Here is a 15,911-nt window from a genome sequence, read left to right on the forward strand (position 1 = left end):
TGAATTACAAATTCATGACTTCCTGTTTCAACAGGATGTAAATATTTGATACACAGGGACATTTCTTTTGGTGTATTAATGTTTTCACCCATGGTCAGTAAATAACAACCAAAGGTCGTTATTTACCTCAGAAAAAGCCCCAGTGGGGGGGGACGATACTTTTTTTCATTTGCCAGGACTGTTTCAATGAAGTTTAATGGAGGTAAAGTCAAAACTATGATGAGTTGGTTGAATTTTTCAATACCTGACTTTACTAATATCAGTTTAAACTGTTTACAGCTCATGTTTTAATTTAAGTGTAATTGTATTACGCAATTGATTAATACATTTAAGTGTCTGTTTACACCCATTTGAGAGTAAATCCTTCATTTAAAGTAACAAATGAAGCTGGGAGAACACGTCTTCCAGATTTTATTAATTATCAGCCAATGCAACAATTTTTGTCTGATTGTGAAGTGTTTCTAATACAGGTCCACAGTGTACAAACATTCCTGCTTTGCAGTCGAACGCCCCTTTTGCTGCTCTTCGAAACGGGCAATAGGAGAAAGTTTGTCCACCTGGAAGCTAATTTTCAGCACTGCTTGATCAGACATTGTTTACATCCGAATTTACCATGTCTGACATTTCCTAGTGCAGATTTATGACGCACTAAATCTGCACACATCAATGAGGTAAAACTCGGATAAGATCCAACATGACAGTTCAGGCTGCCATTAAAAACTTGGGATGTGGGCCTAACATGAACAACATGTTCATGTTAGACATGGTAGTTGTTGTTTTACTGCATTTTAAAACACATTTCACTTGAGCTACTGAACACAATTGAAAAGGAAAACCTCAAAAAATAATGAAATATGCCCTTCTACTCTTAAATGTAATGTATGAATGCATGTTGGACTGTATCTCACCATTTCCTCTACCGGCTGTGCAGGAGTGGAGGTATGCAGCGTCAGTGAACCTTTAGCCTTCAGAGCACAAACACTTGCATCGTCCTCATCATCGCTGTCATTGTCAGAGATGGAGATTACGTCCGGGCTGGAGTCAATCACAATAACCTCCTCAAAGCGTGACGACGACAACTTTGAAATTTTTGGCTCAATTTTGCTTTTTTTCTTCTTTGCATCCTTCTTTGTCTTTAAATGGTCATCAGCAGACGATGTGGGGTTGCTCTGTTTTGTACTTCTCAGTTCTGGGTCTTTGTCTGCAGCTTTTTCAAGCGCACCACCTTGCTGGCTTTCCTGCCTGTTGTTCTCTTCCTCTGCTCCAGGCTCCGGCTCGTCCAGCTCACCAGCATTTGAGGAGTAGTGGAGCTGGCTGTAGAGGTGGAACTCCAGCTCACTGTTGGCCTCTGACTCGTCCGAGTCGCCATCCTCTTGATAGAGGTTGTCCTCCAACTCCTCACGGTCCTGATAGGCACTGTACATTACCCCAAAGGCCAGTCAAAATAGACACGCACATGAATGCAGCACAGCCGAAGGAGAGCAGTCACACCTGGGGAGTCAGAGGCCGAAGCTGCTGTGAAAAGAAGAACCGAAGAAAATGTAGATATTAGTAACAGCATGACAATCACAATACTCCTATTGCTTCAAATGAATCAGAGACAATTAATATCATTAAAATGTCTTCAGATTCCTGTTGTCCTAACGTATGATCTACACCATCCCACTGCAGCTCTGGTGATATGTTTATAGTTGTTGGAATGTGAATCTCAAGTCTTGCTGCTTCCTTCCAGGTTTACCCTGAATGTAGCTGCATCCGTCTTCCCAGCAACTCCAACCTCTTTCAAAAACATTTCCGTCATAAACCCATGAAGAAGAGCTCCCACCAACTGAGCTCTGACCAAGTATAAATCATAAATACAGATGATATTACAAGAGCTGCAAGGTTACAAAAAATATAGTCAATGGTGTTATATTGGCTACATAGCATATTAGCCGCACAGCCGATAAATTAAAATAAATAAAAAAAATAAATTAAAACCAGGGTTTCACAATGGCACAACTGGTAGCACAATCCCAGCCTGGGGTCTTTCTGCATGGAGTTTGCATGTTCTCCCTCCCACAGTCCAAAAACATCACGATTAGGTTAATTGGTCTCTCTAAATTATCCCTAAGTGTGTGTGTGCGTATGTGTGTGTGCATCTGTGTGTTGACTTGCAATAGACTGGGCTATCCAGAAAGTCCCTCGCCTCTCTCTCGTTGACCCCACAAGGATAAGCGTGTTAGATAATGGATGGGTTGATGGATGAATTAAAACCAGCTCAATAATTTCCATTTGCATGATTATTTTTCTCCCATCTCTCTCTCTTCCTGCCAGAGACTAGATGACAAAAGACTTCAATCTGGTTCTTTGGTCTCAACTATCTCCTTTTTTGAAGGGCAATTTTGTTTACAGAATCCGTTTTATTTGTTGTTCTTTTCTTAATTTGGATATTTAAAATGTCTTTCAATTCCAGTGTTAAATGTTTGTTAGAAATTTAAGTTTATTAATGTCTGATAATGCATTACTGTGCCATTAACAGGATATTATTTGAAAATGGTCTCAAATAGAACATTTATTATTTATCGCAATAACTTCCAGGACAATTTATTGTCCACCAAAATTTGTTACATAACTATGCACATACACTAAGGAGAATTTAGAGAAACCAATTAACCTGACAGTCATGTTTTTGGACTGTGGGAGGAAGCCGGAGTACCTGGAGAAAACCCACGCAAGCACAGGGAGAACATGCAAACTCCATGCAGAAAGACCGGGGCCGGGAATCGAACCCAGGATCTTCTTGCTGCAAGGCAACAGTGCTACCAACTGCGCCACTGTGCAGCCCTGCCCTTCTTTTCTGACATATGGAGTTCATAAATCTTTACGCCATATGTCCTTTGACCAGAAAAGTTGGCTCGCCTTTATACAGATCAGCCAATGCTGGCCTTTGACAACCACACTTTGTGAGTCGGGGGCATAAGAAACATCTGGTGACTTCTACAACCTTCGTCGCATCAGCAACATTATTAGAAGTTTATCTCCTCCTAAGGATCCATCCTCAGCAGAGAGGGACTGCTAACATCAATTAGAGGACACTAACTTCTGGTTCTGAAACCAGAAGACCTTGTTAGTAAGGCTGAGACAGGGTGGATTAGCTGCACTAAGACTTTAACTTGTAGTTTTCCTCATCATATCTGTTCTAACAGAAAGCAGTAATGGGTCCAAAACCATCGTCAGGCTGGTGCTGATTTCAGACTCAACGAAGGTAAAATCCTCACCTGGTTCTGAATGACTGTGTCAGAAACTGGTAAATCTTCTTCTCAATACATTCTGTAAAACACTGTGCTGTTAATTTTTTAAAATCTCTGTAGCTCTCTCTCTCACACACCCACACTACAACACCGTCACACATACACAGAGTGGACATGGAAAGAGCACCGGCCCATTGCTTTCTCCAGTCCTGCGTGTCTGTGCCATGATGGCTGGAGATGATTGGCCCCCAGGCCGCGCACACTGCATAAACGCCACGGTACATGGTCACAAGCCGGCCACCAGGGATTAGAGGGTCAGAAAGAAGAGTCTTACCGCCTGGTAAGGGGCGACAGTTATGTGTTCAAAGTTCAGCAGCGCACAGGGACCGGAAAGTTACAAACTACCAACGGTGTTTTTCAGACAATTGTAGTGTACTCAAAAGCTTTACAGCAGTAAGGGTGAATCAGAAGTGGCGATTTTACTCAATCTGCCTAATTAAGGCACTTGTCAAGACTGTGCATAATCAACATTAGGCATGGGCCCATTAACAGTATCAAGGTATACTAAAAATAAAGATACAGAATCAAAATTGCTCTATTTTTTGTCGACTTAAACTCACTTTATTGAGTTGCTAGAGAATGTCCCACAGTAACCAAAATCCGGGTCTCTGGGTGTACAGCACAAAATAAACCTGGTCTGCCCATCCCTTCCCTTGTCAACTCAAATCTATAGAGCAACTAAACTTTTCCCTTGTTTACAAAGCAGGTAAGTTCTTCCCTTTATAAATATTTTGGGTGGTGAGGAAGAAATCTGAGCCAGTTGCCAAAAAAATAAAGAGGCGCCACAGAGTTTTTGCTAAGCAGCGTGGTTTTAAAACTAGTTTGCAAAATACAAGCAGAATATCTAAACCTGTCAACTGTATGCTACCTGAGCAGATAGCCTCACTAACTCCATGTTCACACCACAGGTATTAAAGTTAACCTCAAACTGTTTAGGGAACATCTGATTTTTACCCTTTTTTCATTTTAATCAATTTAATTTTAATGTAACAATTAATGTCATGCCTAGTTCAAATTGGATCCTCACCTTCTCTTGGGTCATACTTCAAGGACGGCATTTGATATATGTCCAAATTAAAACCACATAAGAAGGTGGTTTGGACTTGATATAAAGAAAAAAAGGTTTTCCTACCATCCACATATAAAAAGTTGGATTTGAGAAAATTTTGGTCAAAATTTCATGCTTTTCTCCTTCAGTGAAATATAAAATAATTCTAGTTTAATTGTAGCTTTCAACTCTATGTTACTATTGGTAGCAGTAAAATTTTCTATTCAAAGTAACAAACATAACAGTTTGGCCAAATAATGGGATTATTACAAGTCAATAAATTGATATTTCACCAGGAAAATGACAAAAAATGAAACAACGATCACTTCTTTAATGTTTCATAAAAGTACCTAGAATTTGATTTTACAGCAAGGCAATTTAAATCCAATTACTGCTTCACATTTTTCACAAGCTCCACTGTAATCTGATGGCCAGAAATTAGCCCAGAAAAAAAAAACAACACAGTGGCTGTCATTGTTCCTAATCTACACATATCAGCTGGGTAGATATTAAGAAATTAAAAAATGTTTCCAGAGGTCATTAAACATTAACCAGTCCCCACACAAAGTCATTTTGATTTTGTAGAAGTGGGGGACTGGTTGACCCTTAATGACCTCTGGAAACATTTTTTAAATATCTTTATAATGACAGCTGCACAAACAAAAACTTTTGCTGCATAATCCAGCACAAACATAGCGCAAATGTCTGACATTATTTTTGTCTGATTTGAAGAAGGGGGGGCAACTTCACTCAGGTCATCACATCTGATTCTTGTACTTTGTATCTAAGCATTAACAATTAATCACAGAAAACAAGCATAAACTAAACAGACCTTGTGAGCGGACATCCAGGAAGGGCTAAATAATCCTTATTGGTCTTATTATTTTCTCCTTTATCATTTCTCTTGCATATATTTCTTCTATTTATTTTCTATTTTATATAAAAAGTTTTTACATTTCTTTCCTCTGTGTAGAGTTATTCATCAGTTGTGCCCCAGATATGCATCTTAAAGCTCTTAAATATGAACAAATGTATCGGTAACACTTTATTTGAAGGGGGGTGAATAAGACTGACATGACACTGTCATAAACATGACATAACACCTGTCATGAACATGAATAAGCCTTCATGAATATTTATGACTGTTGTCATAAAGCATCATTCGGTAAATTATGACACTTTTAATACAAAGTTGACATTATTCAAAATGTCTTCGTTGTGACAACTTGACATTAACCAAGAAATCATTACTGATATAAATTTGTTATAAAAGTATTACCGATTTCACTTTAAAAATTAGGTAACTTTATGTTATTAAAGGTAAAGTTTAAACAGTAATGATTTCTTGGTTAATGTCAAGTTGTCATAACAAAGACATTTTGAATAATGTCAACTTTGTATTAAGTGTCATAATTTACCGAATGACGCTTTATGACAACAGTCATAAATATTCATGAAGGCTTATTCATGTTCATGACAGGAGTTATGACATGTTTATGACAGTGTCATGACAGTCTTATTCAACCCCCTTCAAATAAAGTGTTACCAATGTATCTTTTAACTACCTGTATGGAACAAACTTAGCTTCTATAATTAACGAGTAAGTGGTGCAAAAGTTGTAATGTACAGCTCAATGGAACATTAAATGTAAAAATACTGTTACACTAGGTATACATTATGAAGAAATTACACCACTTTTTGAGATTACCTCTGATTTCAAATTGCTTTCAAGTATTATAAAACAGAATGTCACATTTTAGGATACTTTAACCATTTTATTTTTCATTTGAAAGGTCCACTAATGCTTTTAATTAAGTAATTGGTCGTACAAGCCAAATAAACCACGAGAATAAACTTCAGAAAAGACTGTGCTTTAGGCAACTGGCTTTCTAGAATGTTAGGGTTAACTAAGTTATAACTTTTCATTAAAACCAAATCAACAAAGAGAGACACAATGAGCAAAAAGGGCATCGTACAGCTATTGAGATGAACTATGACCGTTTTAGTATGAATGGAGCTAGCTTCCACTTCGAGTGGTTAACAACATGCTAGCAGGCTAATGCACTGCCATACTGCCATAGTTATTCTTACTAAGATACTAGCCTGTTCGAAAAGAACGACTGTCCTAAAAAAATAAACACATAAATCCTGCCATGTATATTTGAGTATTTTCAGTTTTCTGCTTATTTCTGACAACTGTTAGCTGTTAGCACGTGCCATTGCGCTCTGTGCACGTGTACTCATGTAACCGGTCGGATGTAAACAAAGGAGCACCTCAACTCAATCACTCAATAAAAGCAAGATAAAAGAAAAAGCTACAGCTTCACAACTCACATCAATCATTCAGTATGTTTTATAACCAGAGTTTTGAATCAGCAGCTCACCTTTACAGACAGGCTGGAGTCTTTACCCCAACTCATTTGCTCTCAGCCAGAAGGAGACAGGCACACAACTTCCGGCTTTCCGGACTGAAAATAAGTCGACTGAAAAACCCTCCGACGACGACAAGTTCCTAGCAGGCATGAATGGTACGGAAATGGTCGGATTTACAATTTAGCTTCTGAAGCACTCTGGGATAAAAATTAAAATAGAAATCAACTCTTAACTTAAACTTTTGTAAAATGAGTATTATATTTTAAAAAGTTTTTTTGTCTTTTGCAATTTTCCACAGGCTGATGCCAGAGACTGCTGGCTACAACAAACTCCACGAAAACTTTTTTGTGTTAAATATTTATGTTTAAAAACTAAATTGTTTAGTTATTTCACTGCAATAATGCTTATCAAAAGAATTTTTTTATTTGAAAATTACACAAAAACATATGAATTTCTTTTAAGAATTGTGACGTACTTGTTTTTTCAGAACACCACAATTATGTAAGGTGAATTAAGTTGGGGAAAATCACATGATTTGATTTAGGTGAAATCACACAGAGGTTGCAGTCAGATTGGAACATAAATGATTATTGAAATTCAGTGGTAAGAGAAAGGTTTATAAAATGTGTACGGATAATGTAGACATCAGTCATCTAAAACATGCAGTTTACTGGCTTTTTGCCTGGTTCCACTGCTAATTCAACACCATATGATGGTGATGAGCTCCAATTCTTTGAGATTGGAAGACCACCTTGCCACCACTCCCATTGTCATCTCCCTCTACAGATTTTTTATCTGATTCTGATCTATAAATGATAACACCGAAAACTGTTTTTCACTCAATCAACTCATTCTTCTTCGCAGTTGTCACAGAGTTTTTGTTGGTCTTCTTGACTGGGACCTGGTTTCAACTGGATCCCTCATTTCCACTTCTTCACTAGAGTTTGAGCATAGTTAATTTGGATTCTCGGTCCACTGGATAGCTATTTTAAGATAATCTTCCTGTTTTATTCTATTTAAATACATGCATCATCTTGTAAGCCTAAGCTTCCAAATTGTGATCAGAATCAATAAGATTTAAAAAGAATGAATATCTTTGTTTGAAAATGACTTGTTTCACCATATCTTTATCCACGGTGAAAGAATTATTTTTGTGATACCATGCATAGTTTCACATATATAGCCTGAAAATCTAAAACTCTGCCAGGCTAACGTCAACTCATGAGCACAGTTGTGTCCCAGCCACTATCAGGTGCCATAATGAAGAGACAATCGGTGTAAGTCACATCACCTTTCATCATAATATTCCGACTAATCAGTGTAATTATTGACATAAAAACTAAAATAGAAGTGAATAGTTGTTTTGGACCTCTTTGCTGTCACTGTCTTCCAAATTGTGGAAGACAATTTGAAAAAGCGAAGTTTGAAGTTTAAATTTGAAGAGAATTTAAAAAAGCATGTATTTAGCTCCATTTTTTGCAAAGCAATTGTCACCAAATGTTAAACTTTTGCTCACAGAATTACAATAAATTACATTATTAGGCAGATAAAACTCCCTTGCCAAAAAGGACAGGTTTCACTTTGTCACATTTTTCTTCAGACAGAAACTCCCATGTTGTTTCTCATCCTTTTACCAGTAATTCTCCCTCTTTAAAGCCCAAACATTAGACCAGAAACTGTGCATGCATTAGTGCTCACATGAACCTCCAGGCTCATTATGTGTTGATGGGATCGTAAATCTATATGTAAATGCAATTCAACAGTGTGCCTACCCCTATCAGTCATATTTATGACACGCATACTACAGAAAAATTATGCAACCCAGGTTCTCATGCAGGCTGCGTAACACTTACATCCGTCTTTTTGCTCCCATCTGCATCATGAGAACAAAGGTGAAGTCTGTGTTTCCTGCTCCGACTGCCGCCGTCGTAATAACAGGGAGGAAATGGCGTTAAGATAAGGAGCCAGAGGCTGAATGCCATCTGAATCTTGTGGTTTTTCCATGCGTGTCATCACAGGAAAGGCCATCACAAAGTTGGATTGTTGCCTTGCAAAGGTTAGCTTGCACCTTGTGAGACAACACTATCACCTACTTTAGCTTATGTATACATCTGACACACACACATAAACTAGTTGCCCTGCATCTGTTTGATCTTGGGGCTCTTCATGCTATCTCTCCAAATTGATGCAGGTTCGGGATGCCTCACTGCCTCAGTGAAATTGTGATGTGCCTGCCTGATTTGGGGTTCCATGCATTTGTTGGTATTTACTATTATTATTAAACAACAGGAAAATGGGGAAGTCTGGCTAGATGGAGGCATCTGGTTCAGCGGTTCAGCTCCACACCAGTGGTGCCCCAGACCAGTGGTGTGTTGACGATCAATGGAGTGTCCGGGACGGGGATTTAAAGTCCCCCTATTTCCAATCACACATTCCAGAGGGGACGGTTCTCCCTGATGAATGATTCTTATTGAGAGAAGGGAGTTAAAAGAAGCATGTCATTGCTCTCATTTGACGTTGTTTGTGTGCGCCATCATGGCTCCATCTTCCATCTGGCGCCATTCGCTGTCACAACACTCTCCTGGATACGTTTGATCAAAACAGGATTTTTCTGTCTACCACTGTTATGCATTGGTTATATCATGCAGCTGAAGATCATTTGTGTGCAGGCTAAGAATGCATATAGCACAATTCTCTTGTATTGCTTGTGAATTTAGTCACTGTAATGAAACACCTGAGATTTTACAAGAAATACCCGCAATTCAGTGCAACTTTGTAGTTGCTTTTACAATTTAAATTGCTCTGTTTTACAAGGCATAGTGATTACACAGCATCGTTTAGAGATTTAAAAAGCTAAAACAGTTTTCACAAACTGTAATCAGCTGGTAAACTAATAATTACATTAGTATTTGTTCCGTATTTTAAGAAAATCTAAGATGGTTTTCTTCTGCTAGCCAGGTAGTAGACTGTAATGACATGTAGCATCTTACATAAGTATAAATGTTCTTGAACTTTCCCACCTATGTGAAGTGCAAAGAAAATGATACATGATTTAGATTTTTAGAATGGTCTGGATCAAAACAAGTTCAACAGTCTAGTCAAAGTCCAAACATAAATCTAGTTGAGAATCTTTTGCAAGACCAGAAAATTGACCTTCAGATATTCTCCTTTTAATTCGACTGAGCTTGAGCTATTTACGTATAGCAAAGTTGGGAGAAACAAATGGACTTACAGCTGCAGAGATTGCAAGAAGTGGTCCTAGTCAGAGCTCACTTAGACGAGTAATTATATATCTCTGCTGCACATTTCAGATTTTGAAATATCACACCTACTAAGACACATTATTTTGTGTTCTTCTGTCAAATTGTTTCCCAAAAAGAACTATTGAAGTTTGTGGTTGTCATTTGATGTGGAATGTGCTTTAAAATGTTTGTCAATATCTTTTCTTTTGCATTGATTTTATAAATTTCATTGTATCAGTAAATTTAATTTCACAGATGAAGGTTTGTTTGAGTACAAGAAATAAAAGCAAATAGTTTGACAGATTGGCCAACATGTACAGCTTACTTCAACTAAGTTTTGCTCCTTTGTTTTCTGTCACTAGAAACCTTTTTCCACTCTGATCTGCACTTTAATCTAGTATAAACAATAAACATCCAAATCACAGAGGCAGAAGGTAATCCATCTAAAACAATTTGCCCTGGATCAGTGCTCCTAAACAAAAATGGCTGCCGGGCATCACCCCTATGAGCCCTCCGAGATGGGCTGCATTTTTGTTAAAACTCCTGTTTTACTTAACTGTAGCACACACACTTTGTCAAATTGTCCTCAATTAAACTTTTATCTTCTTCAGTCCCATTAATATATAGACTGTAGTTGCATTTTCATTAATTTTAATTCTAATTCAAAGCATCAAATCGCTTTACAGGATAGTAAACTGGAGGTGAATTAAAGAATTTCAGTAGATTCTGGAGTTAATGTAGCATGTAGAGCATGTATTAATCAGGCGCAGGAGGAGACAAACAAGGAAGTGCAATCAGGAATGAGAATTTGTCAAGAAACTGAATTTCTTGTACTTTTATGCTTTTCTAACACTTTTTTTTTGTTTCTCAATTTTTATGCCTTTTTTTCCCCCCCAGATCTTATTCTAGACATGCACTGCATGCATCATCTGATTACCAACTGAGAATAAAATATTAATTAGAACTAGTGGCAACATTACACATCATATTGAGGCATATTGACATAACTATGATCATCAGACATAAACTGGTAATTAACGTACAGTGCCTCAAACTGTAAAAAATCAGTAGTAAGAATCGTTTTTCTGTTGCATGAGTTCTGCTCGTTGGTGTGTAACATTGACTCTCAGTGGCTTGATACACCTACAGTGCACACCAGCTGGGTGTGAAAAGATCCAAGGTCTACATGTCAGGAAAACCAAAGAAAATTGTCATAATATTACCAAAACATGCCTTACCAGCAATTTGTAAGAATGACTGTTTTTGCCTCAGTTGCTTGTCAGCTTCCATTTACATCATGTCTTTGGGCTTATGCTCACTCACTGAGCATAAGAAACCACAAATCTTAATTGAGAAGCGGCAAAACCAAAACTAGCATAAAATTCTCACTATATGATAACCTTTAGTTATACATCTAACAGCATCAATACCGATATTTAAAAAATAAAACAACACAATGAGATTTTTAAAAATTTAAAACCCAACAGGAACAATTATACCAGTTGTTAACAATGCTGTCAAACACATTTTTTATGTTGTTTATGATCACATTATACAGTTAAAAGATATATAATAAATATCCACCAGTTTATATAGTAGTGTTTAGAGTGTTTCTTACGTTGGTTGTTATACCTTTTTGCTGGTTGTGCTTTTTGTAAAGGGCATATAATAAGCTGATGTTGCCATTTTATTAACCAATCTATCTGCTTTGCTAACTAGAAGATACTTCTTTAAACCACAGGTTTGATGTAAAAATGTGGAACGTGTCGTGTCGTACCTTGACCACCTTATGCTTCTGAAAGCAATCTGTCTGCAAGCCACCATTATGTCCCACTGTAAAAGTAGTTCAGATCCGTGGTCAACAGATTTCCTAAGGTTTCAGCAGGATAAAACAAGAGAAGAAGCCTGGGAACGGTTTTTAGACCAAGCGACTTCTGCCTATGCGGATTACATTTGTGAACAAGAAGCTCTTTACACACAGAAGCACAAAACGTCCACATACACACTTTTGTCTCCAGACGTTGTTACAGCACCCTCTTTTTTCAGCTGTGAGTAGAAAACCACATTGACAGCAGCCTTGTTCGCTCTTGTCCAGTCGTCACGGTGAAATGTTTACCTTAACATACAAATGGCCCAGGGTCATGTTGTGTCACATAATGTTTCATGGGCAAATAATGTGTCCTATTCCTCAAGCCACCCTGCAGCCCTTAAGCCCCTCGCAGCCTCCATGGGGGCAACAGCACCCAGGCAGCACGGCAGCAGCAGAAAGGGAAAAAAAGGGACGACCTTGTGTCGCCACTGTGAAGTGCCACTCTGAATCAAATCCTGCGGATATAGAAGTTAAGCCCAACTAGCTCCGAGTGTTTGCGGGAAGGCAAACGCACAAGCGGAGACAAGTTTTTATCTAAGAGGTTGCTGAAGTTTCTCTAAGCATGAAGAAATCTGATGTGGAATAGGATGAGAGGTGTACTAAAGCCAGTGGAGTATTGTTGAACAATGACATGCTTCATGTTACATATATTAAAACCTTGAGCTAAATCTCAGGGGGAGTAGGTCAGAAATTTAGTGTCTTATTGTTTATCACTTTTTAAGATTGAAGGATTGCTTATTTTAAATGCTCTACAGCACAGAGAGTGGGGAAAAGGATTTTAAAAGTTTCCAATCAGGCAGCAATTAAACTGTAAATCCTTTATAAATAATCACTAAGCAGTTTCAGGGAACTTTTCATACAATGATGTAGAATCATTATAGAAACTACTTATTTTAAACTTTAATGAATGTACTTTTGCCTGTTGTTATTTGTTAGTGTAATTTAATAAACTGCGGATTCATATTATTATTTATTGACTATTTGTTAAATGTTTGTAAGAGCAAGCATGTGATGAGCTGGATCCAAAATATTTATTTAGAGAATATGCAAGATCCCACATTTTATATAAACTATTTCCATAATAGTTTCTGACATGGGTTTGCTTTGAAGAAGGAATTGCTGTAAAGCCAATCACTTGATGGAATTGTGAAAGCCATCATAAAACCAGCTGAAATTATATGATTGGGTGGCATTAATTTAGGATTAAATTTTATATTGCATTTTAATTTGACCAGAAGACAGTGTTGGAAAGAATTGGACTGATTTTAGCTGAATTGGGGCAGAATTTGGCTTCCATATAATTGCATCAGAAGACGGTGTGTCTTCAGCTAATATTTTTGTAATTTGATAAATAAACTAAAGCAAACTGAACTGAATGAAAGACATAAAAGCCAAGCATTGAAGAAACACTTTACAGACAAACTATATCGCCCAGAATATTTATAGAAATTGTGCTGATCACAGACACAGGATAATAATTTACTATTAAGATGAATGCAAAATAAACATATGAACATTTTTATAATTTTAGTAAAATTCTCAGCAGAAGACACTGTAATCTAACTTTTTTTAAAGCTTTTTTTTTACCATTTTTTGACGCCTTCTTCCTCTTTTCTGACACTTTCTGCAGTTATAGGGCTTTGCAGATGCATTCACTGTGAATGTTTTCAGCAAACGTTGTACTGTTACAGATAAAACTCAGTGCCTTGATTTAATTTGAGCCATAGCACTGAATATTAGAAGCCAACAAAATAATTCGACATACACAATAAAAAAAAATATTATTCTGCAAACATACACATTCATCTACTCAGCCCTAAGTTAAAGTGGTCTAATTATGTGTCGTTCGTTATCCTTCAAAAGTATAAAATGTAATTCTTCACAGACAAACTAAACCCCCACTATCATCAAAACCCCTCCAGGCCTGTATTTTCTCTGTGGTTTACAGTGAACAGTAACGGTCTACTGAAAGCCAGAAGTCCCAGAGAGCCAGGCAACCTTTCCTCCTGTGTTTACGTGTTTACTTATTGTTCTAATCGTCCCCCTCACTTCTTGTGTCTCGCGAGTTAATGCGATTCTTTCCGGTTCCGCTCGGTCAGAGCTCGGGTCACCGATCCAACCGCTCCCTTCTCATATTAATTAGCCTAATTAGCACGGGGAGGTGGAAAACAAACAAGTGGTGATTAATATCTATACTATGGTGAGTCCTTTCGAGGGATTCTGCCGGCAGGACGGAATGTGGAGAGGAGAATGAGAGGAGAGATGAAAGGAGAAAGTGTTCAACAATGAAAGAAATAAAAAATAAAAAGTAAAAACAGGTCAGGTAAAAATGACCTGTTTTTACCTGACCAGTAGGCCTATTCGGTTTCTCAAAAAGCCATATTTCAGTTAGCCTACACCCGGATAAACAATAAATAAATATATGTTTTTAGCAATAATAATAATAATAATAATAATAATAATAATAATAATAAAGTAGTAGTAGTGGTGATGAAGATAATGGATTGAATAGTTATTTAATAATAATAATAATAATAATAATAATAATAATAATAATAATAATAATAATAATAATAATAATAATAATAATAATAATAATAATACATTTTGAATTTGACCAAAAATACATTAATGCGTCTTAACTACAAGTTCATAGTGTGACTATTGATTTCTCAGTGAATAGGCCTTAGTCTCTTTACAATGGGAAATATGTCAAACTAAACATTTCAATGTGACATCAGGAAAAATAAAAACACTACACAAAAAAATTCTCTTTTTATTTTATTGAATGCCTAACTTAACCCTCTCACACAAAAATAAAAACACGCAAAAATAAAAATAAAAATAAAAATAAAAGAACAACATAAAAAAGCCCGATTATAAAAGAACCTCTTCCCAGCATTTCACAACACCTTGATGAACTGCTGGAAATAATCCGGATCCATAAGATGCAAATACCGTTTTGGGTTCCAAAAGGAGAAGGAGGTTGCAAATCTAAAGAGAATTTGAAATCTTTTTACCTGCAGACAACAGATCCTGTATTTGGGCCTAATTCTGACCAACCAGCTAAATTGCGATGTCAGGCTGGAAATGCAAAGAAATATTTCACCTGCTTGCCTCATGCTAAAGCAGATGGTCTGTTCTGTTTCTCTTCCTTTCTCTCTTTGTGTCGAGTCTTCTTTCGGAAACCTCGCGTGTTTATGTTTAGATGTTGTTGGCGCGAGCCGAAGGTCAGGGTCGGAGTGTAGCAGCGCGAGGCGACAAGCAGAGCAAAATGGGTCGCTGTCTCGCGCTTTGTTCCGCACTCAATTGTCTCGCGGCTAAGCGTGAACCCTGAGACCCACAGCTGTCTGGTGGACAGGGACGGAGAAGTCACTCAGCGGAGGAAGAAAGAAGAAAACTGTTGTGTCAATTTAAAATATTTTTTTCCACATTATAATTCCTGGTTCTGCTTTTAGAACCACTTTTACACTTAATGATTTAAATTATGTTAATTTTTTTTTATTGCTTTCCCCTTTTAAACACGTTAAAGGCATAAGCTCCTGTTAGGCTTAACCTATAAACTTTCACCTTTCTCATGTTCGTATTCTGTTTTTATTTCCCTTTGCCTTTAATTTTTTATAAATTAGATTCTCCACAACAGAAAAACAAGAGGTATTTGGTTATCTGGCAAATACACTCTGCACTTCCGGCTCAGGCTCCAGGCCATTTGTTTGATATCTGACTTTTACACATTCATTGCAAACAATTAATAATTTTTCCCCTAAAGATAAACTAATCTGACTTCAGCTTTGGTCTTCGAAGCATACGCAGAAACTAACATGGGGTGAGTTTTAATTATTTTGAAATTTGTAAATTAATGACTGGGCTTAAATTGAAAATATGGAGGAGTTTCATTATGTTTTGCCTCTTTTTTTATTCAGATCAGTTAGTGCTCACACAAAAAGACACGTGGGCTGAGGACTTTTGTCTTTAGGTCCAAACAAAATTTGACTCTAATGAAAGAATAACCTAAAAAAAAAAAAAAAAAAAAAAAAATTTTAAAAATTTTAAAAAATTTTTTTCCCGGGGGGGGACAAAAAAAA

At 37.1% G+C, this 15,911-nt stretch overlaps 1 protein-coding gene across 3 annotated transcripts in view; it reads right to left on the reverse strand.

The window, feature by feature from the left end:
• Positions 1-6,834, reverse strand: part of zcchc7 (zinc finger, CCHC domain containing 7) — a 59,089-nt gene extending 52,255 nt beyond the window's left edge. The window contains exons 1-2 of one of the 3 annotated variants that reach the window (XM_015032385.1): positions 6,726-6,834; positions 921-1,515 (exon numbers count right to left, since the gene is read on the reverse strand). In XM_015032385.1, coding sequence (XP_014887871.1) covers positions 921-1,424 — 504 coding nt within the window. In that variant the 5' untranslated portion in view covers positions 1,425-1,515; positions 6,726-6,834. Of the gene's footprint in view, positions 1-908; positions 1,516-6,725 lie in introns of all 3 variants that reach the window. The other 2 variants (XM_015032383.1, XM_015032384.1) reach the window with 2 other exon arrangements.
• Positions 6,835-15,911: the final 9,077 nt, after the last annotated feature.

Source organism: Poecilia latipinna, unplaced genomic scaffold, assembly GCF_001443285.1.
Source record: "Poecilia latipinna isolate Pla-1442-1.1 unplaced genomic scaffold, P_latipinna-1.0 Scaffold237, whole genome shotgun sequence".
Classification (NCBI taxonomy): Eukaryota; Metazoa; Chordata; class Actinopteri; order Cyprinodontiformes; family Poeciliidae; genus Poecilia; species Poecilia latipinna.